The sequence below is a fragment of the Tamandua tetradactyla genome, chromosome 14, assembly GCF_023851605.1.
Source record: "Tamandua tetradactyla isolate mTamTet1 chromosome 14, mTamTet1.pri, whole genome shotgun sequence".
Lineage (NCBI taxonomy): Eukaryota > Metazoa > Chordata > Mammalia > Pilosa > Myrmecophagidae > Tamandua > Tamandua tetradactyla.
Genome location: NC_135340.1, coordinates 83,418,649 through 83,440,755, shown reverse-complemented (window position 1 = coordinate 83,440,755; position 22,107 = coordinate 83,418,649). Strand labels below are relative to the sequence as shown.

Genomic DNA, 22,107 nt, shown 5'->3' with positions numbered 1-22,107 from the left:
TTAAATGCTAGTGATCAATGAAAGCAAGAGGTAAGGGGTATGGTAGGTATAATCTTTTTTTTTTCTTTCCTGTGTTCATTTTATTTCTTTTTCTATTGTCTTTCTATTTCTTTTTCTGAATTAATGCAAATGTTCTAAGAAATGATGAACATGAAACTAAGTGATGATATTGTGAATTACTGATTATGTATGTTGTTTTATTTTGTTTATTTTTTTAATTAATAAATAAATTAAAAAAAAAAAAAGAGCAGCTGCTTGCACTGGAAGTACACACACCTCTGTCATTTGAACTGTTTTGAAGTTGGTCTTGTTTGAAGACAAATGGTTAGCAGCTGCAAGTTCAACTACAAAGTGCTTGGTAGGAAGGCAGAGAAAGAACCAGAGGGAATCTAAATGCCATTTCATACATTAAGGGTGGAATTACTTTCCAACAAACATCTTTCATTTCCCTGGGGAAAACTAATCCCAACATGCCCTTTGAATTTGGGAAAACACAGGGCTGTGCTTTGGGAGAAAGAATCTAGTTTGAAGGCTGGGCAAAGCTGGGAGAGTCCGGGAGTCACTCCTTTTGCTCATCTCCATTCTGTTCATTTCTTTTAAGAGAGTACGGGGGACATGGGAAAATCCACCAGACCATTCCAGATGCCTAGATTAATGAGATGTATGATGCTGAACAAGTTACCTCCACTCTTTGACCCTACTTCGCTTCTTTGCAAAATAAGGTTTTCCCCTTTACAAATTAATCAATTAATTAAAGAGGGCAAGACTGGACGATCTCTAGATCAAGGATATACAATAGAACTTTCTGCAATGATGAAAATGTTCTAATCTGTGCCTCTAATACAACAGCCACCAGCCATATGTGGTCTCTAAGCTCTTGAATGGCTAGTGCAACTTAGGGACTGATTTTTTTTAACTTTTAGTTCATTTTAATTAACTTAAATTTAAGTAGTTATGCCTGCCTAGCAGCTACCACTTTGAACAATGCACCTCTAGACAGACCTCTAGATTTTCACAGTCTTGAAAGGGCCACATGAGAAAAGCATGGTGTAAGAGTAGGACAGACATGGGTTCAAAACTTAGCTCCATCACTTACTAATTGTACAACATTATACAACTTACCTCTTTGAGCTTCATTTTCCTCACTTGACAATAGAACACTACAACCTTTCTTGCAGAATTTTAGAGAAAATTCGAGATAAAGGATGTAAAGAGACCCCAGAATAGGCCTTCAATAAATGGTAGTCATTTTTCTAATGTTTTCTAATGTTTTCTAATCTTCAGGGATAAAAATTCCATGTGACTTCATCCTACTGCTCTGTGGCACTAAGATCTCCACCTTATTATACCACAGTTCAACAGCTGCGATGCCACAGGTGCAGCTACAGAAGCAGTACTTGTCTATGAAGAAAGCTACTTGCCCAAGAATTGTTCCAAGTCCTCAGCTGTAGGCAAGCGTCCAGTAACCCAAGTCTCTGCTTCCAGAACCACTGGTTTCCGCTTACCCTGTGTCCCCTCCACCTTACACGGTCATTCAGGAATTCACAGTGCTTTGCCCCATGACTGCACATCAAGATGAAAGTGGGTACAATGCAACCAAAACATCTGGTGGTGGTTTCTGGTACTTTCCTCACAAACTCTCCCCTTAACTTCCCCTATTAAATAAATAAGCTTTTTTTTTTTTGATTTGGAAATGCTATAGGGCTATCAGTTATTATTCAATGCTCAGTGACTTAGAACGCTCAGAAATAGAAATTCAGCCAGCTACATTTATAGCCAACCCAGCATCAATAAGTTACCAAAAGAAGACAAAACAGACAATGTCTTAGAAGTAGAGTTCTAGTTAAAAAATAAAAATGGTGCAATCTCTCTCTAAACTAATATAACGTGTTAAGAGCCCAGCCCAAGTGTTCTATTGGTCCTTCTTTTACTTTCCTTGGCCCCAATGACTGGGTTTTTTCAGTGGACACAAATGAATTCCTAAAGAAAACAGGATAAATGTTGTATTATTAGTAATTATTGGAATGTTAAACTGCTTTCTTCTTCCTGTCTCCCCACCATTCCACAGATTCCAAGAGAGAGAGCTGAAATACAGACTGGTGTTTTGTTGAATTTCAACCTCAATCTGAGTAGGCTATGAGACAAAAGGTTTACAGTTAACGTGGAATGCTCTATAACTTTGAAGGCCTCCCCTGACAAGGATATTCTTGAAAGGATTCTTTTTTGAAAGATGGTATAAAAACAAAGGGGACAAATAGTTTTGAATCTAGGCTCCCAAATGTGATGAGAGTCTGATCTAATTTTTAAAACCTAACCTGGATATATAAGTTGTACCTCAATAAACATAATTAACTTGGAACCAAACTGGTAAATATGAAAATATGATTGGTTAATTCATATCTTCTCCTTACAAACTTCCCAAATTCCAAAATTTAACCTGAATATGGAACTCCTGTAGATTATTCACTCAAATCAGTTATTCCACTTTATCTGAAGAGTAAATGCACTTACGGCACTCAAGATTCTGATCCTTTCTTCACATAAACTCAAAATAAGTCAATCCAGAAAGGTATTAATTTCAAGGGGACTTTTGTCTGTTATTTTGAAAACTACTACTTTTAAAACAGTCATTATGATGCTTAAAAATAGTCCCCTACTAAGGATCATGAACTAAAATACCCTTTCCTTCCCTCATTTCCTTCCTCCCTTTTCCCTTAGCCACCTAAGAGAGCGGGGATATAGAGGGGTATATTTTCTAGTGCTTCAGACTATTACTTGAAAATAATTCTATTTTTTGGACATTGGGTAGAGTCACCAAAATTTAGTATTTGATAACCTTGGATAATTTTCAAACCAAGGAAGTGTTTCAAATGAAAACTTATGATATATACACCATAAAAAAAAATTTGTGAGTAAGGATAAAAGCTCAACCACCTTCTTCTATTCTAGCCGTGTGAACTTTGGCAAGTTCCTTCCCCCTCTCCAGGTCTGGCTTCCTTACCTATCAAATGAAGGCCCAGGACCAGAGGATCCGCAAGGTCCCATTCAGCCCTAACAGGTTCTGTGTCTAAAAAAGCTGGACAGCTGCTTCCTATTTTCTTGGCTTCTTATAAAGAGCAGAAGAGTACCAGGCCCAGAAGGCCTCGGGAAGCCCTCTTTATACACTTAATAATGTTCCTCTGGAAATGTAAATTAACATATAAAAAATAAAACACATTAGTGGCTGCCTGGGATAAGAGGGGCAGGAGGGGCAGGAAGAATTCCAAAGGGGTACAAATAAACTTGGAGGAGTACAGAATATGTTTATTATCTCGATTGTGGTGATGTTTATGGGTGTGCATGTGTGCGTGCGTATATGTCAAAGTAATCAAATTATATACTTTCAATATGCATAGTTTGCTGCATGTCAATTATACTTCAATAAAGCTGTTTTTTTAAAAAATAATAATGATAATGTTCCCCTGGAATGTAAGGACTGCTACTCAGAGCAACTCAAATGAGAAAGCTATAAAATATATAAAGTGGTGAAAGGAAAAAATCAAGTTATCACATTCTGCAGAACATTAGCAAATCCAGAGATACATATCCAATCAAAAGATTACTAGACATACTAAGTGAATTTATCCAGTTGCAGGAGATAAACAATTCATAAAAATCAAACCAGCATCAAGATGGAGAAAACAAATTCGAATACTTCCAACCATTAAAGATTAAAATGTGGGCTTCCGGGTCAAGATGGCGGTTCAATGTGTACGTTTTAGTTCGTCCTCCAGAACAACTACTAAATAATCAGAAACAATACAGAACAGCTCCTGGGGCCACGTCAGTGACCAGACACACAGCATACCCCAGTCTGGACCAGCTAGACTGGCTGCGAACCCCCCCAGAACCGTGAGTTCCCAAAGCTGCGGCGGCCAGCGCCCCTCCCCCACAGGCCGCTTCCCAGAGGAGAAAGGAAAGGACTTTACCAGCAGCAGCAGGGACTGGGCACAATCAAACGCCAATTGTGGAACTAATTAACAAATTCTGACTACTAAAAATAGGCCCCCAGCTTAGGTGAACCTGATCAAAGCAGAGGTTGCTCATTTTTGCCCTGGCGCCAAGGGGGCAGAACTGGCAGAAAAAGGGGAAAAAAAAAAAAGAAGGAAACAGAGGTTTTTCTGGCTGTGTTATCTACAAAGGCCTGACTGCCTCTGGATACAGCAGCAGGTCTTTTCAGGCTGCAACTGCACCAGGCATAGGCAGAAGTGAGCTATTTTAGGGGCTTCTCTGGAGCCTGTGCCTTCCCCAGGGGAGGGGTGAAGCCCAACTCAGGTGGAATCCCTCCATCAAAGAATTCAGACACCAGGGCTTGGTAATTTGAAGCCATTAAAACCAGCCTACAACCTCTCCTCTGTCTCCACCACGCCCCCAGCTGGGAAAGTCTGCTAAAGTTAAAGGTACTGCATCATCTTATGCTGGTGGGACCTGCAGTCAGACAAGTGCCACATACTGGGCAGGATAAGAAAAACAGAGTCCAGAGACTTCACAGGAGAGTCTTTCAACCTGCTGGGTCTCACCCTCAGGGAAAACCGACGCAGGTGACTCTTTCCTCCAGTTTGGTCTGGGAAAATCTGGCTGGGGTCTATAATATCTAAGTAGACCCTCTTAAGTGTGTGTGTGGGAAAAGCACCACACAAGCAGGGCAAGAAACAAGAAAACAAGAACTGAAAAATTCTCCTCTGTTAGACAAAACTTAAGCTAAAGGTCCAGATAAAGCTGAATGGAATGTCAAAGAACAGACAGACAACAAATCCATCCAACAAGAAAACCCTAGATAAAAGAAGTGAAAGCAATCTCCAGAATAAACTAATTAAGGTAATTAAATGCCTAGACACCAGCAAAAAATAACAAATCACACTAGGAAAATTGAAGATATGGCCCAGTCAAAGGAACAAACCAACAATTCAAATGACATACAGGAGCTGAAACAATTAATTCAGAATGTACGAACAGACATGGAAAACCTCATTAAAAAATCAAATCAATGAATTGAGGGAGGATATAAAGAAGGCAAGGAAAGAACAAAAAGAAGAAACTGAAAGTCTGAAAAAACAAATCACAGAACTTATGGGAATGAAAGACACAGTAGAAGAGATGAAAAAAACAATGGAAACCTACAATGGTAGATCTCGAGAGACAGAACATAGAATTTCAAAACTGGAGGACAGAACATCTGAAATCTGTCAAGAAACAGAAACTATAGGAAAAAAAAATGGAAAAATATGAGCAGGGACTCAGGGAATTGAAAGACAATATGAAGCACACGAATATATGTGTTGTGGGTGTCCCAGAAGGAGAAGAGAAGGGAAAAGGAGGAGAAAAACTAATGGAGGAAATTATCACTGAAAATTTTCCAACTCTTATGAAAGACTTAAAATTACAGATCGAAGAAGTGCAGCGTACCCCAAAGAGAATAGATCCAAATAGACATACTCCAAGACATTTAATAATCAGAATGTCAGAGGTCAAAGAAAAAGAGAGGATCTTGAAAGCAGCAAGAGAAAAGCAATCTATCACATACAAGGGAAGCCCAATAAGAGTATGTGCAGATCTCTCAGCAGAAACCATGGAGGTGAGAAGACAGTGGGATAATATATTTAAATTATTAAAAAAGAAAAACTACCAACCAAGAATTCTATATCCAGCAAAACTGTCCTTCAAAAATGAGGGAGAAATTAAAACATTTTCAGACAAAATATCACTGAGAGAATTTGTGACCAAGAGACCAGCTCTGCAAGAAATACTAAAGGGAGCACTAGAGACAGATACGAAGACAGAAGAGAGAGGTGTGGAGAAGAGTTTAGAAAGGAAGATTATGAGTAAAGGTAAAAAGAAGGAAAATTAGATATGACATATAAAATCCAGAAGGCAAAATAATAGAAGAAAGTACTACCCATGCAGTAACAACACTGAATGTTAATGGATTAAACTCTCCAATCAAAAGACATAGTCTGGCAGAATGGATTAAAAAACAGGACCCATCTATATGCTGTCTCTACTGAAAGGACATGAGGCCAAGGACATAAATGAACATTTACACACCAATGTTTATAGCAGCATTATTAACAATTACCAAGAGATGGAAACAGCTAAAATGTCCATCAACAGACAGTTGACTAAACAAACTGTGACATTTACATAAGATGGAATATTATGCAGCTGTAAGACAGAATAAAGTTATGAAGCATGTAACAACATGAATGAACCTTAAGGACATTATGCTGAGTGTGATTAGCCAGAAACAAAAGGACAAATACTGTATGGTCTCACTGATATGAACTGACATTAGTGAATAAACCTGGAATATTTCCTTGGTAACAGAGACTATCAGGAGATAGAAATAGGGTGAGATATTGGGTAACTGGAGCTGAAGGGATACAGATTGTGCAACAGGACTGAATATAAAAACTCAGAAATGGACAGCACAATACTACCTAACGGTAATATAATTACGTTAAAACACTGAATGAAGCTGCATGTGAGAATGATAGAGGGAGGAGGGCTGGGGACATAAATGAAATCAGAAAGAAAGATAGATGGTCAAGATTGAGATGGTATAATCTAGGAATTCCTAGAGTGTATAATAATAGTGAAATGTACAATGTACAAATTTTTAAAATGTTTTTGCATGAGGAAGAACAAAGGAATGTCATTATTGCAGGGTGCTGAAAATAGATGGTAATTAATACTTTAAAATCTCACCTTATGTGTGAGACTAAAGCAAAAAATGTTTATTTGTTACAAAATTTATATTGACTAGAGCATTTCCTAATATAACTTATGTAGACAGTTTGATCGAATGTCATAAGTACTTGGAATCTCAGGTAGCACATGAGATTTTGTTGGTTTGTCCAGAGTGATGCCCCGATGAATCCCAGAGTGATTTGATCAGTGACTGGAAAAGTATTTGCAAACCCCCTTCGGGGAATGGTGAGAGTGGGGAGAAATTCAACTTCCTCAAGTTGAATTCTTGATATTCTCACAAGCAGTGTGGACAACCAAAGCTATAGGCTGAGCCCCCAGTCTTGGGGTTTGTTCATATGAAACTTAGCCCCGCAAAGGATAGGTCAAGTCTACTTAAAATTTAGGCCTAAGAGTCACCCCCAAGAGAGCCTCTTTTGTTGCTCAGATGTGGCCTCTTTCCCCAGCCAACATGACAAGCAGGCTCACCACCCTCCCCCTCTCTGCATGGGATATGACTCCCAGGGGTGTGGACCTTTCTGGCAATGTGGGACAGAAATCCTGGAATGAGCTGAGACTCAGCATCAAGGGACTGAGAAAAACCCTAGAATGAGCTGAGAATTAACATCAAGGGATTGAGAGAACCTTCTCGACCAAAGGGGGAAGAGTGAAATGAGACTAAGTGTCAATGGCTGAGAGATTCCAAACAGAGTTGAGAGGTGATCCTGGAGGTTATTCTTATGCATTAAGTAGATATCACCTTGTTGTTCAAGATGTGGTGGAGAAGCTGGAGGGAACTGCCTGAAAATGTAGAGCTGTGTTCCAGTAGCCATGTTTCTTGATGATGATTGAACAATGATATAGCTTTCACAATGAGACTCTGTGAATGTGAAAACCTTGTGTCTGATGCTCCTTTTAGCTACTATATCAACAGAAGAGTAGAACATATAGAATAAAAATAAATAATGGGGGAACAAATCTTAAAATAAATTTAGTTTGAAATGCTAGTGGTAAATGAACACGAGGGGTAAGGGATATGGTATGTATTATCTTTTTTTTTCTCTGTTATCGTTTTATTTCTTTTTCTGTTGTCTTTTTATTTCTTTTTCTAAATTGATACAAATGTTCTAAGAAATGATGAATATGCAACTATGTGATAATATTAAGAATTACTAATTGTATATGTAGAATGGAATGATATCTTAATGTTTTGTTAATTTTTTTTAATTAATAAAAAAAGTTAAAAAAAAAAGTGTTACCTAAGGACTTGCACCCTATTCTGGAGAGATGTAGTGCACTTCTGGTTTTCAGTTGTACGCAGGAAAGCTGAATATTCTTAGGTGAAACATATTTCTGTTATTGTGTTCTATTTGGAAATTAACTGTGCTTCAAGGTGATGTGTATAGTTGCCAAGTTGACAAGGGGTAGACTGTGATGTTTAGGTTCCGGTATCAACTTGGCCAAGTGATGATATTCAATTGTCTGGTCAGGCAAGCACTGGCCTGACCATTGCTGCAAGGATATTCTGTGGCTAGTAGATAAACTGGAAGGCTGTTATATTAAATCATCAGTTAGCTGACTGCATCTGTGGCTGATTACATCTGCTATCTACTAAGGCATGCTTCTCACCAATGAGATAATCCAATCACAGTTGAGAGTTTCTAAGGGAGAAGAGAGATTTTTTTCACTGCTTCTTCAGTCAGCAAGCCTCAAGTTCTTCCATATCCTTCACTGGAGCTGCCAGCTTCACAGCCTGTCCTAAGAATTTTGGACTCTTCCATTCTCCTGGTTGCATGAGACACCTTTATAAGTCTCCTATTTACAGATATCTTCTGTTGGTTCTGTTTCTCTAGAGAACCATGACTAATACACCTTCCATACAATAAATGATTCATGTGTTAAAAAAAAAAAGATTAAAATGTGAAGTATTTAAAATATTAACTCAAAACACAAGAGAATTATTCAGAACAAATTATAACCACATAACAGGTGAACTGGATGAGGATATTAATGAATGGATAGACCATGAACATTTTTAAGTTTTTTTAACTCTACTAAATTAAAAAAAAAACCTTACAACTATTAAAACTACATAAGAGTGAGGTAAGACATTTTAGAAATAGATCAAAATACAACAAAGACCAGGCAAAGGTAAACCAGGAAATACAACAAATGGGTAAATAAATGATATTTAATAAACTCTAATAATACACCCAATCTCCCTGAACTTAGACCCGAACCTCATACCAAATACATCAACTAAAACCAGATGGGACAAAGAGTTAAACATATAAGGGAGAGTAAAGCCAAGAAGAAAATGAAACCACATACTTCTGTTGGCTGTAGAGAAATGACAGATGTCTAACTGCTAAAGAAAAATAGACCACCCTATATAAATGACATGCTTATGAAGAGATAAAAATACATCTTTTTTCTTAAGTAATGCAACATAAAAAGAAAATACCCCAAAGGGAAAATAAAATATCATATAAATTATAAAACTTTAAAATACGAAACATATAAAAACTATTTTAAAATGTTTACTAAAAAATGGTCAGAGGGAAATAAAAGTTTGCATGTGACTGAATACAAAATGCTCTGTCTGGTACCAGAAAGCCGTTCCAACCTACCTCTCCAGCTTCATCTCCCACAACCTGCACCAATGGACCCGTCACCCTAAACTACTTGCTGTCTCCTTCACACATCCCAAGACTTGCCACTGTGTGAAGTTGCTCACCCTGTGCTCTCTTCCTGCTATGCCCTCCTCCATGCCCATGGAAATCTTAGCCATCCTTCAAAGCCCAGCTCACATGTCATCTCCTCCAGGAAGCCTCCCCTAATCCCTGCCACTGGATGTGTGTTCTCCTTCCACAGAAAGAGCCCTGACAGTACTTTCTTTGTACCTCTTCTTCAGGGACATTTATCTTACTCTGCAGTCATTTGTTTCTTTCTTTCTGTCTTCTTGCAACCTTCTCCCATCCACATATGAGAACTTAAGATGCTTGGAAGCAAAAACAACCTTATTCATTTTTGAGTCACCTACCAGCATGGTGACTTACATTCACTAAGCACTCTATAAGTATTAGTTTAAACTGAACTGAGGAAATAAAGAAAATCATCACATGTCAAAAATACAGACTGGCCAGTAAAGGCAAACAATGACCTTTAAAGAAGTCCTTTATACAGCTTATTAAACTATCAAAAAAAAACAGTAACCTTACAAAAAATAAAATCCTGACGCTTGAGTTAGGATTGAAAAAACAGTTGAAACACATATTATAATCAGTTCAATCTTTTTTTGAACAAACAGGTAACATGGTTCATTGCCTCTGGTGTGGTAGATGAATTAATCTAAAGCAAACCAAATCAAACTGGTTCTAAAATATTTACAAGAGTATTAATAAATAATAAGAACCTAAAAGTCACCTAAATAATCAACAAATAGTGTCATTTGCTTTTAGCCAGACCCCAAACTCTACTCTGTAGTCAAAAAAATTATAAGTATGAGGGCTATACCCTGTAAAAATCTGCCAAAAAAACAAACAAAAAAAAGTATCCACTGATTACAATTATAATGAAATAAACAAAAGTTAAACTAAAGAATTTATGTCAGTAAGTTTTTTAAAAGGTTCACATTCAAAATTACGGAGAAAAAGAAAAGTATTGGCCTGAAGCAAGCAAATATTCAAAGGGGAAATTTTTAAAAGAGGTCACTATACCCTCATCCACTTTTTCTTCAACTCCCAAGTAACTGCTTCCAAATCTGTTCCTTTTGCTGACTTCAAAGCTGGATGCCCCTGGGAGCTACATAGGGAAATCAGAGGCAGGATCAGCATTTTTAGCAGTGGGCCCTGCAACAGGATTTCAAGACTACCTGCTATTTTAAAACAAAACACCATTCATCCTGAGAGGAGACTGCTTAAGAAATAGGTATGTAAGCCTCCAAACAGCTCTCCTGGGCTTTCAGGCAATAAAATCAGGACAAAAGCCATGAAGTAAAAACAAAATTAGTGGTGGTAAGAGACAGGTTGATTTTTTCAAAATTGGCAGCTTCTAGAAGGTAACAACAGAAATAAAACTGAAATTCTTAGCTTTCTCTCAGGCTCACCTCATCTTCTCTCCTGTCTGTGGGTTCTCTAGTGGTTTTTTTTCCCCCAACATGTTAATGATTTACTTTATCAGCAATGTTGAAGACCCAGGGATACACAAAAGTATGGTCCCTAATAATCAAGATAAAGAAAAAAAAAGACACATAAGGAACATTTAGTGAATAAGAAAGTATTATAGTAATGCAACAGAGTACTAAAATGCGGATCATTAAAAATGAGATTACATTTAATATAATGTTTATTATACAATACAGACAAGCACAAAAGGATTTAGGGAAAGAGAGCAATTACAAGCTGATATTAAAAAGGACATAAGACTTGGGATGGATTTTGTTCTTTGGATTTTTAATTTATTACATAAAGAAAAATGGAAAGAATAGAAGAGTGGAACCCATAAACTAACCAACCAAATTCAATAATTGTAAACATTTTGTCCCATATGATTTATTCATGTGTATGTATACATACGCTTTCATCTGAACCACTTTAAAGTAAGCAGTCTGCATCACCTGTGAATAAGAACATTCTCCTAATTATAATACCATTATTACATCTGAAAACACAACAAAGATTTTTATGGTAGTTTGAAATTGTATGTATCCCCAGAAAAGGTTATGTTCTTTTTATGCATTCCTGTGAGTATACACCTATTGGTGGCAGGATCTTTTGATTACATTACTTCAACAGTGATGTGACCCACCTCATTCAATATGGGTCTTAAATCAATTCTCTTACTGAAGTTCTTTAAAAGAGAATAAAACGTAAACAGAAGCAGAGAGATGTAATTAAGAGCTCACAGAAAAAGCCCTGGAGAAGCAGAGAAGAAGCCACTGAAGCCAGGAGCTGGAAGCCACAAAACCTGGGAAAGAAGGACCAGCAGACTTTACCACATGCCTTCTGACAGAGGAGCCCAAGCTCACAGTAACCAGACTTGAGAGAAAGTAACATCCTATTGATGCTTTAATTTGACATTTTCATGGTCTCAGAACTGTAAACTTGTAAGCTAATAAATTCCCATTATAAAAGTCAACATATTTTTGGGACACAGCATTTCGTTAACCTTAGCAAACCAAAAAACTGTTACCACGAGAATGCATTTTAAAATTGTTCCAAGATCCAGGATCCAATCGAGGTTCAAGCATTACACTTGGATGGCATATCATCTTATTCTCTTATTCTAGAGAATAACTGCATTTCCTTCCCTTTTCCCCCATGACATTGCCATATATAGAGATAAATAGCATCTCTCTCTCTCTCTCTCTCTCTCTCTCTATATATATATATATATATATATATATATTTTTTTTTTTTTTTTTTTTTTCATGAGCAGGCACTGAGAATCGAACCTGGGTCTCCGGCATGGCAGGTGAGAATTCTGCCACTGAGCCACCATCGCACCGCCCCATATCTATTTTTATCAACACATCTTCACACACATACAGTCTATTGACATTGACTTTCTGAAGAAACCAAGTTGTCTTAGAGAACAATTCATATTCTATTTCCTCCTAGCGCCAATTAACTTGTCCCTCTGTCCCTGTACCTGCTGTAAACAGAAAGTTAAGTCTCAACACTTGATATAACACTAGCCTACAGGCTTAGGCTAGATTTCTGAAGGATAGGCAACATACATGATATCCAAATCAACACAATTTTTTATCAACATTTATGATTTGGCATTAAATAGAAAAGGTAACAGCTTTTTGAGAAGTTGGAAATCAAAAGCTGGCATCATTAACAATACTTCCTACTTGGATAGTGTTCCAGTAATCCTACAAAGTGCTGAAATTACTTCAGATGCTGACTGTGCTGGTTTGAATTTGTGGACCCTAGAAAAGCCATGTCCTTTAATCCTCATTCAGTATTGCTGGGTGGGAATTTTTTAATTATTCATGGAGATGTGACCCACTCTGTTGTGGGTGGTAACTTCCGATTAGATTACTTCCATGGAGGTGTGTCTCCACCCATTCAAGGTGGGGCTGCTAACTAGAGCCCTTTAAGAGGGAACCATTTTGGAAAGAGCTACAGAGCCTGTACAGCTAGAGACCTTTGGAGATACAAAAGGAAAACGCCCCCGGGGGTAGCTTCATGAAACATGAAGCCTTGAGAGAAAGTAAGCAGATGCCACCATGTTCAACACGTGCCTTTCCAGCTGAGAGAGAAATCCTGAACATCATAGGCCTTCTTGAACCAAGGCATCTTTCCCTGGACGCATCAGATTGGACATTTCTATAGCCCTGCCTTAGCTGGGACATTTTCACAACCTAAGAACCGTGGACTTGCAACTTAATAAATTCCCCTTTTAAAAAGCTGTTCCATTTCTGGTATATTGCATTCCAGCAGCTAGCAAACTAAAACAATGACCCACTCTAATTCCCTTAAAGGTTTGTTATCATCCCTACTTTATTAATGAGGAAAACAGAGGTTCAATGTAGCTAAGTCACAAGGTCACACAATTAAGAAGGGCTTTAACTAACACTTGAACCCAGGTCGTTTAACAAACACAGCACAGTTTCTCAGAACAGGCTAGGGAAGATGAACTCTAAACTCAGTATCATTTAGTACCCTAATCACAGAAACACACATAATGCTACAATCTATTTCCCAAGGGTAAATATATATCTAAACAAATCAGCAGAATTATAACGCCATATATTAATTACCAAAGTGGATGAGCTGAATGCCTATGAAAGGAAAGGAAACGGAGGCAGAGGGGAGAAGGGGTATAAAGAGGAAAAGAAGAGGAAATAACGAAAAAGTTTATTAAAGACATTGTGCAGATATTAGAAATTTCATTATGTGCTAGGTACTATTCTAGGTACTACTTACAGACTAGTGAATCAAAAATGCAGCCCTATGCTTACAGTATGGCATACAGGAGAGACAGATATTCAAAACACCCTGGTAAATAATTATAGACAGTGATCAGTGTCATTAAAAAATGAGGTGACATGACAAATGGAGTCGAGAGGCTACTCTGGAGGTCACTCTTATGCAAGCTTCAGCTAGATACTGCTGCCTACCCTAACTTGCCAACCTCCAACCAAAACTATTCCTGCCAATCCTAAATAATATCTAGGGCATTGTACAAGATTCTACAAAAGTTCCATACACTAGGGTAGCTTTCCAGAAACCTACAAGCTCCAGATGGATCTCTGGACCAGGTATGTCCTGAAATGAAGAGAGGCCAGCCTCTCCAGAACATCAACTAGTTAGTTCCAACCCCTTTACCCCATATTATCGACAGCCCCTTCCAACATGAAAAAGTTAGAATGGGCATAGCCCAAATACCCCTAAAGAATGGGAGAAAGAGCAAAGGTGAAGTGGAGCTATACAGAGAAGGTAGGGCTTAACAAATAAGTACGACTGCTGAATCATTACATTGACACTTCTTTTAGTCTCCAGTATCTTAGAGCAGCTAGAAATAAAAACCTCAAATTGTGGAACTGTAACCCATATCATACTCTTAAATCTGTTCTACAACTAATTGTTGTGACGTGCTTTGAAATGTATAGCTTTTGGTATATGTCATTTTTCACAAAAAAGAAAAAAAAGTCAACTGTGATGATAAATCCACAGCTATATGATGATATTGTGAGCCATTGATTATACAGTTGGGATGATTACATGGTATGTGAATATTTTATATACATATATCAATAAAAACTAAATAATTTTAAAAATAAAATGACAGGAGTAAAAGGGGCCTACCTTAGATTAGGTAGTCTGTGAGCAACTCTGAGGAAATGACATTTAAGCAGAGGTGAATATTGCTTCCTGGCTAGCTAGGGAAGAGGGAGGAATGATTCATTCCAGGCAAAGGGAACAGCATATGCAAGTGCCTGGAGGGAGCACAAACGATCCTACAGAGGAAGTGAAAGAGGGCTAGTGAGGCAGAAGAAAGGAGAGGCAGGAAGTGTGGTTAAAGAAGTGGGAGGGTGGGAGGACCACAGCAGATAGATCACTTAGAGTCTTGTACTACAATTTACACTGCCAGTAGATTTTAGTCTACCTTGCGGTGGAACCACTAAAACATTTAGCAGAGAATAATATAATCTTATTTTCAATTTACTGGAATTTTCCAATTTATTGGAAATAGTCCACCACTTAGGACCCTAACAATATGCTCATAAGTTTTTGCAAAACTTGCAAAAGAAAAATACTTTCACATTCTTTTTCTTTGAGAACCCCAGAACTTACATAAACTTTAAATCCCAAATAACTCAGCACATTTTCTAAGTAGGGTAAATGATAAATTGGAGGTAAATCCCAAGGTGCTAATAGGCCACGGGGGACCAGCAATCTTGCCAATTTGATACAAAGAGTTCTTTACTGTCAATGGATTTTTTTTCTTCTTCAGTTCACTTTGTATGATAATGTTAAAAAATATGCTCTAGTCAAATCAGAGAAATCATTAGAACAAAAGAGTTCTATCTTTAGCAGCCCAGGATAGGGAAAGCTTTGCTTGAGAAACACTCTCCGAGGTGAAAGATGAAAACGTGGGTACAGCTTCCACCCCTCACCCCCCATTAGTGCCAAGAAATGAAAGGAAACAGTTCCTATTAGTCTCAGGCAGCCTATACAAAAATGCTTCCTATTGTAATACAGCAATGAGTCATGGAGGTAGATGCAGATGGCAGAGAAAACTAAGCGAGGGAGAGAGTCATTTGACTAGGAGCAAAAACACTTAATACATGCATGTACCACCATGAATATTACCTTTCAGTTTCCTTCAGCCTTCTCAGCATGCACCCAGTAACAAAGGTACCAGCAGCCAAAATTATGGAGGATTTGCTATGTATCAACAGCTTTACATGCATTTAATCTTCACAACCACCCTGTCCCAGTTTGTAAGGATTATGTGCCCTAGAAAAGCCATGCTTTAATCCTGATCCAATCTTCTGGGAGCAACCCTTTCTATTCATAATGTAGGTTGGAATCTTTTAATTAGATTATCTCCACAGAGATGTGATGCACCAAATTGTGGGTATTAACCTTTGATTAGATGGAGATGTGACTCCACTCATGTCAGGTGAGGCTTGATTATTTTACTGGAATCCTTTAAAAGAGGAAACATTTTGAAGAGAGTCCCTTTTAGAGCCATGAAAACCAGGAGAGCCCACACAGTCAGAGACCTATGGAAAATGTCCCCCGGGGAGCTTCCTGAAACAAGAAGCCTGGAAGGAAAGCTAAAAGATGTTGCCATGTTCACCATGTGCCTTTCCAGTTGAGAGAGAAACCCCGAACTTCATCGGCCTTTCTTGAGCGAAGGTAACTTCTTGTTGGTGCCTTAATTTGGACATTTTTATGGACTTGCTTTAACTGGGACATTTTCACAGCCTTAGAACTGTAAACTTGCAACTTAAAACAAGCCGTTCCATTTCTGGTGTGTTGCATTCCAGCAGCTAGCAAAGTAGGAACACAGGCTAAGTAGGTTCTTTTATTAACCCCGTTTTGCAGATGAAAAAACTAAATCTAAGTCTTACAGAGGCTAAGAGGCTTGTCTCAGGACACAAAATCATAAGTAGAAGAAACAAGCTTTAAATCCAGGTTGACTCCAGAGCCCAACCTCTCAACAGCTGTTTAGAGTCTCCCAGTCCAACCCAATTTTTCTGTTACCAACACTGAGGTAGTTTCTTCTTATCCTCTCCAGTACGGTTTTCTGTTAATGAAATTCCTCCCCTTTGCAAGAATATAGCTCTGGTGTCATAATTATCAGCAGAACAACAGCACATACTTCCACTTTGTCCCCACCTCCAAATCAAATAGGTAAATGATGATCAGGACACAAGATTCAACCAGAATCCACTATAGTTAAAACTTGTCCTGATAACAATGAGGGTAACTGAGAAACCCTTGCCCTTGAAGAACTTTTGGTTCATGAGAACAAAATACTGTACACTAAAACTGAATGAATGCAAAGCAACCCACCGACCTGTACAAGTCAGTATCACGCAAAATCGACACTACAGTGTTGACTGGGCCTATACAAGGGGTTTAATGTGATGAGCAGGCCTGAGAAACCTGGCTGAACTCACAAAACAGATCCACACCAGCCTTGTAATCATTGCAAGGATGGCCACAGTCACCTAACCTACAGGTCCCCAAGCTACAGAGAGAAAGGAAGACTACAGAAAATCATCAAAGGGCAGAGGATTCAAGTCTCCTAACTACTCATTTTACCAGCTCGTTTCCTAAAGACTACAGTGTTCAGGTAAAAGAACCTAATCTTTTCTGGTTATTTCTCCAGCTAGCTGGATCTCACTTTTTCACATGGTCTTATCTCTTCCCTAGGACCCCAAAGAGCTGAGGGAGAGAGCTCAGAAACCCCCATGAAACAGCCTCTTCGTCATTTAATGGAAATAAAGTGTGTATGTGTGAGCAACAGTGGAAGCTGTAGAGATAGAGCACCTTGTGTGTGACTTCCCTAATCACGGAGCTCCCATCAGGAGTTTAGGGTTCCTGGTCAAGTAAGGAAAGCCAGGGGAATCAATGGTGAGGAGATGATTTGTTGAATGAACGAATGAAGAGTGCGAGGAAGAAGAAAGCCGCTGCCCTTCCAGGCAAAACAGTTCTCAGGAAGAAGCCTCCAATGTCAGCAAGGGGAAAAGACGCAGACAGGTCTGTACACAGGCCCCCGCCCGCAACCAACTCCTTCCCGCCCACAGGTGTCAGGTGCCAAGGTGAGGATGCTGCTCGCAGGTCCCGACTCCACATTCCCTGAGCCCGTCTCGGAGGCACAGAGGCGATCTTAATTCTTCCCAACACATTCACCCCCTTCTCCCCCTTCTGACGCCAGAATCCCAGAGAATCGCTTTTTGAAAACAGTCGGGGGAGGGAGGATGAACTAGCTTTAATTCCCTTGGGGGAAGGAGAGTAGCTAATAGCCAGGAACCACAGAGAGGGTCGAAAGGTGGGGTGGGGTGGGGGAATACAGGCTCCCTGGGTCCATTGCCCAATCTGAGCAAGGAACACCATCAGTGCTTAGTCACCGATATCTCGGCAGCCGGGAATTCCTTGCCCGCGGCCAGCCCGACATGTACGTGACCAACCGGACAGGAGCCCCGCATGCCGCCGCGCACACCCGACGGGCCCCCGGGCGCCCTGGTGGGGCCTCCCCAACCCCGGCCCCCGCGCTCGCCGCCCGCCCCCTACTCACTCCGCCGAGCTGGTCCCGTTAACCGCGGAGCCGTCCGGGGCCGGGTTCAGCTGGATGGGCGTCGGCTTCTTCTTGGGCATTTTGAACCCGTGGAAGGCGCTTCCAACTCCGGGAGGAGGACGGTCCCTCTCGCTCCCTCCCTCCGCGCTGCCCGAAGCCCGCCGCGTGGGGCCGCGGGCCGGGGGGTTGCTTTTGGGGCCCGAGCTCCGCGCAGTCCCGTCAGCGCCGAGGGACCGGACGCGGTCTCCTGCGACCCTCGCCCCGCCCGCCCTCCGCTCGACGCGCCGGGACTCTAAGGGCTTCCCCGACGGCCCGAGCAGACCGCGCGCGGCGGCTCGGCAGCCCGGGATTCCCTCCTTCCCTCCCTCTGTCCGCCGGGTCCTCGGGTTCGGGCGGCTCCTCCGCGCGCGCACCACAGCCGTGTTGGACGTGCGCACCAGGGAAGTGCAGCCGCAACCGTCGCCGCGGCGCAGCGGTCCCTGGGAGGGAGTGGAGGGCGGGGGAAGGGCGGGGAAGGGGAAAGCCTCGCCCCGCCCCAACCCGGGCTGCTACGTTTTTCCACACCTCCACTCGGCTCCGCCCCTACAGCCTAGCCGACAGCCAATGAGAGAAAGCCTCGGCAGCAGATGACGCGGAAATGCGTCACGGAGGCGTGCGCTCAGCCCCAGGGGCGGGGTCCGGTGCGGGTTCCCCAGCGCCCTCTGCTGCCGGGAGACAAGCCCGTGGAATGATGGGGGAAGAAGGTCGTTCCTGCTAGGAGTGGTTGCCGAGGTACGTGGGTCTCCGCCGGTGCTGCCCGGGAGAGAGTGCTACGCGGCTTCCTCCTTTGCAGTGGCTGGAGCGCCCAGGCCCGAACCACTTTGATGGACATGAAATAACAAAATCAAATTAATAAGAAAAGGGACCCCTTCTCCGGTGCAGAGGAGAGGTAGTGTGGAGAAACAGAAAACTTGTCGAGACTCCAAACAAACAGGCAAATATATATATATATACTTTTGGGGTAAAATCCACTGTTGATGAGGTTGCAGGGAGATGAGTACTCAGTGCCGATGTGACTTAAATTGGCACAATCTTTTTTGAGAACAGATTGTTAATATTTTTAAAATTTTAAAGCGCTCTTTCGTCCAGTCATTCCAGTTCTATGAAACTTGCTGAAGAAATAAGATGTGAATAAAGAGCTTAAGAAAATTTGAAAAGGCATAGTACTTACTCAGAAATGTACGTTCACTCTTCCCTTATCCCTTTCCCAAAGTACTCTGCCCTAAAGATGGTAAAGGGCTGAACTAAGTAACATCCGAGCCTTGATGGTTCAGAGAGGAGTGTCAGAGCCCCTGCAGGGGAGGGCAAGGGGAAGACCTAATGGGGCCTTCTAGCCCTAGAGTCCGTGGGGGAAGAGTAGGGTATCCAAATGGAGAAGGCTTAGCAGCTTAGATGAGACATTGTTTGTATACAGTATAATTGATCGAATAAGCAAAAACCAAATTTCTCAATGCCGGAGAATGGAGTTGCAAATACAGAAACGGAGGAAATTTAATCTTCCTCCTTATGGTGTATTGGAATTAGAGATATTAGGATGAAATCATGGTTTTCAATACATATAAATAGATGTAAATATGTTGTACGTGTGTGGGTGTAAGTCCATCTTCATGTAAAATTTTGATGTTTTATTCTTCATGGATGTTTTGCATTAATTTGGATTTTTTCCAAGTTTTACATTAAAATATTATTTATCTTGATTACTGAATTTTGGGGCACAACTTTAAAATTTGCACCTGAGGCAAGCATTTCATTCACCTTAGGGGAGGGAGGTACCTCCTGGCCCTCTCCTACAGGGACTCTAGTCCCAATTCCATGTGTACGCATATATGTATATTCACAAGTTTGTCCACTTATGGGGACAAAGAGTAGGGACACCCCAGTAATACCTGTTAACTTCTAAATACCATTCTCCATTAAAATAATCCAGGGTTTTTTGGAGAAATGGCTGATTCCAGAAGTGATGATGGAATGCACAAGATAAGCCTGGAACATGTTGTTATGCAAGAAAACAAGGAAGTGCTCAAAAATGGTGTTCTAGTTTGCTAGCTGCTGGAATGCAATATACCAGAAACGGAATGGCTTTTAACAAGGGGAATTTAATAAGTTGCAAGTTTACAGTTCTAAGGCCGAGAATTAAAACAAGTCTTTAGAAATAAAGTCCAATCAAAGGCATCCAGGGAAAGATACCTTGGTTCAAGAAGGCCGATGAAGTTCAGGGTTTCTCTCTCATCTGGAAAGGCACATGGCGAACACAGTCAGGGCTTCTCTCTCAGCTGGAAGGGCACATGGCAAATATGGCATCATCTGCTAGCTTACTCTCCTGGCTTCTGGTTTCATGAAGCTCCCCGGGAGGCATTTTCCTTCTTCATCTCCAATGGACTCTCCACTTCGTGGTGCTGCAGCATTCTCTGCTCTCTCTGAGTCTCTCTGAGTCTCTCTCTTTCTCCAAAATATTTCCTCTTTTATAGGACTCCAGTAAACCAATCAAGACCCACTCAAATGGGTGGAGACATGTCATCCCCTAATCCAGTTTAACAACCGTTCTTAACTAAATCACATCAACTAGGGAGATGATCTCATTACAGTTTCAAATATACAGTACTGAGTAGGGATTATTCTACCTTTAAGTAATGAGATTTATATTAAAACATGGCTTTCTTAGGGGGCATACTTCCTTTCAAACCAGCACATTCCACCCTCTGGCCCCTAAAAAAGACATGTTTTTCCCAAATACAAAATACATTAATTTCATAACAATATTAGAAACCTTAAACCTTTCAGTAGCAATACAATGAAGTACAAAATTAGAGACAGTATAAAATGTCATCAAGTCAGTTACAGGCATGGTCTGTCCTAAGGCAAAATTTTCTCCATTTGCTTTGGACCTTTGAAAACTCATCCACAAGTTATTTGCTGCCAACATACAAAGAAGGAACATTCACAGGATACACAGACACATTTCCATAGGGAGGAAGGAACACAGGGGTCACTGGACCCATACAGTTTCGAAAACCCGCAGGGCAAAGTCCATTAGATTTCAAAGTCTGAGACTCATTTATCCTCAGGGCTTTAGAAAGTGGCAGTCCCACCCTATCCAAATGCCTTCGCCTGCCTCTCTCTGAATGGAACCTTGGGGGACACTGGGGAGACCACCTTTTTCTCGGCTCCACCCTCTCCAAGCATTGGGGCTGCACCCGGGCTTTCTGCCATCTCCAGGGCACACGCTCAACCCCTCCATGTGGTGGCAGCCAGGCTCTCCCCAAACCCCAAGGAATGTGCTTCACCTTCTCCAAGGCCTGAGGCGGCATGACTCTTCCACTGCAACGAGGTGGAAGGCCCATTCTCTGCCTTTGAGGCAAACTCACCCTCTCCATGGGCTTGGGTGGGTCCACTCTCCTTGCCCGAGGCTTCTTGACTTCAGACCTCAGTCTCCACGGTTTTGCCTCTGAAGTTATTTTTCCTCCAATGTGTCCCTTCTCTGAACCCCTCAGTCCAGACTGGCAGCAGCTCTGTTTATACAGGTCCCACAGCACTCTCGTTGGCTTTCTATGCAGTAGCCTTGGATCATGCCCATCAGACATAAGGAGTTTCCACAAATCTTTCCTGGATAACTCCATGTCCGATCCTGACTTTCTCTGAAATGGCTGGCTAGTTCCACATTGGGTTAAATCCACACACAGGGCACTATACTCTGGGGTGTTCCTTTCTGTAGGCCCAGAATTTTCCGGGACCTCAATTTCTGGTTTCTTTTTACTCAAGAGTTCAGTTTTCAGCTTATCTCTTTCCTGTCGCATTTCACTATAAGCTGTGAGGAGAAACCAGGCTGCACTTTCAACACTTAATTTGGAGATCTCTTCTGCTAAATATACAAGTTCATGGCTTTTACAATCTGCCTTCCAGCCAAAGCCACGAGTCAATTTTGCCAGATTATCTGCCATTTTAAAACAAGGCTCACTTTCCTTCCAGTCTACAATAACGCGTGCCTCATTTCTGTCTAGGACCTCATCAGAGGTATCTTTAGAGTCCACATTTCTCCCAACAGTCTCTCCAAAGCATTCTAGGCCTTCTCTATCAAGC

At 40.9% G+C, this 22,107-nt stretch overlaps 1 protein-coding gene across 1 annotated transcript in view; it reads right to left on the bottom strand.

Moving 5' to 3' along the window:
• MAP2K1 (mitogen-activated protein kinase kinase 1) overlaps positions 1-18,216 on the bottom strand; it is a 98,909-nt gene extending 80,693 nt beyond the window's left edge. Inside the window, exon 1 of the mRNA XM_077128280.1 lies at positions 17,992-18,216. Coding sequence (XP_076984395.1) covers positions 17,992-18,071 — 80 coding nt within the window. The 5' untranslated portion in view covers positions 18,072-18,216. The remainder of the gene's footprint in view (positions 1-17,991) is intronic.
• Positions 18,217-22,107: the final 3,891 nt, after the last annotated feature.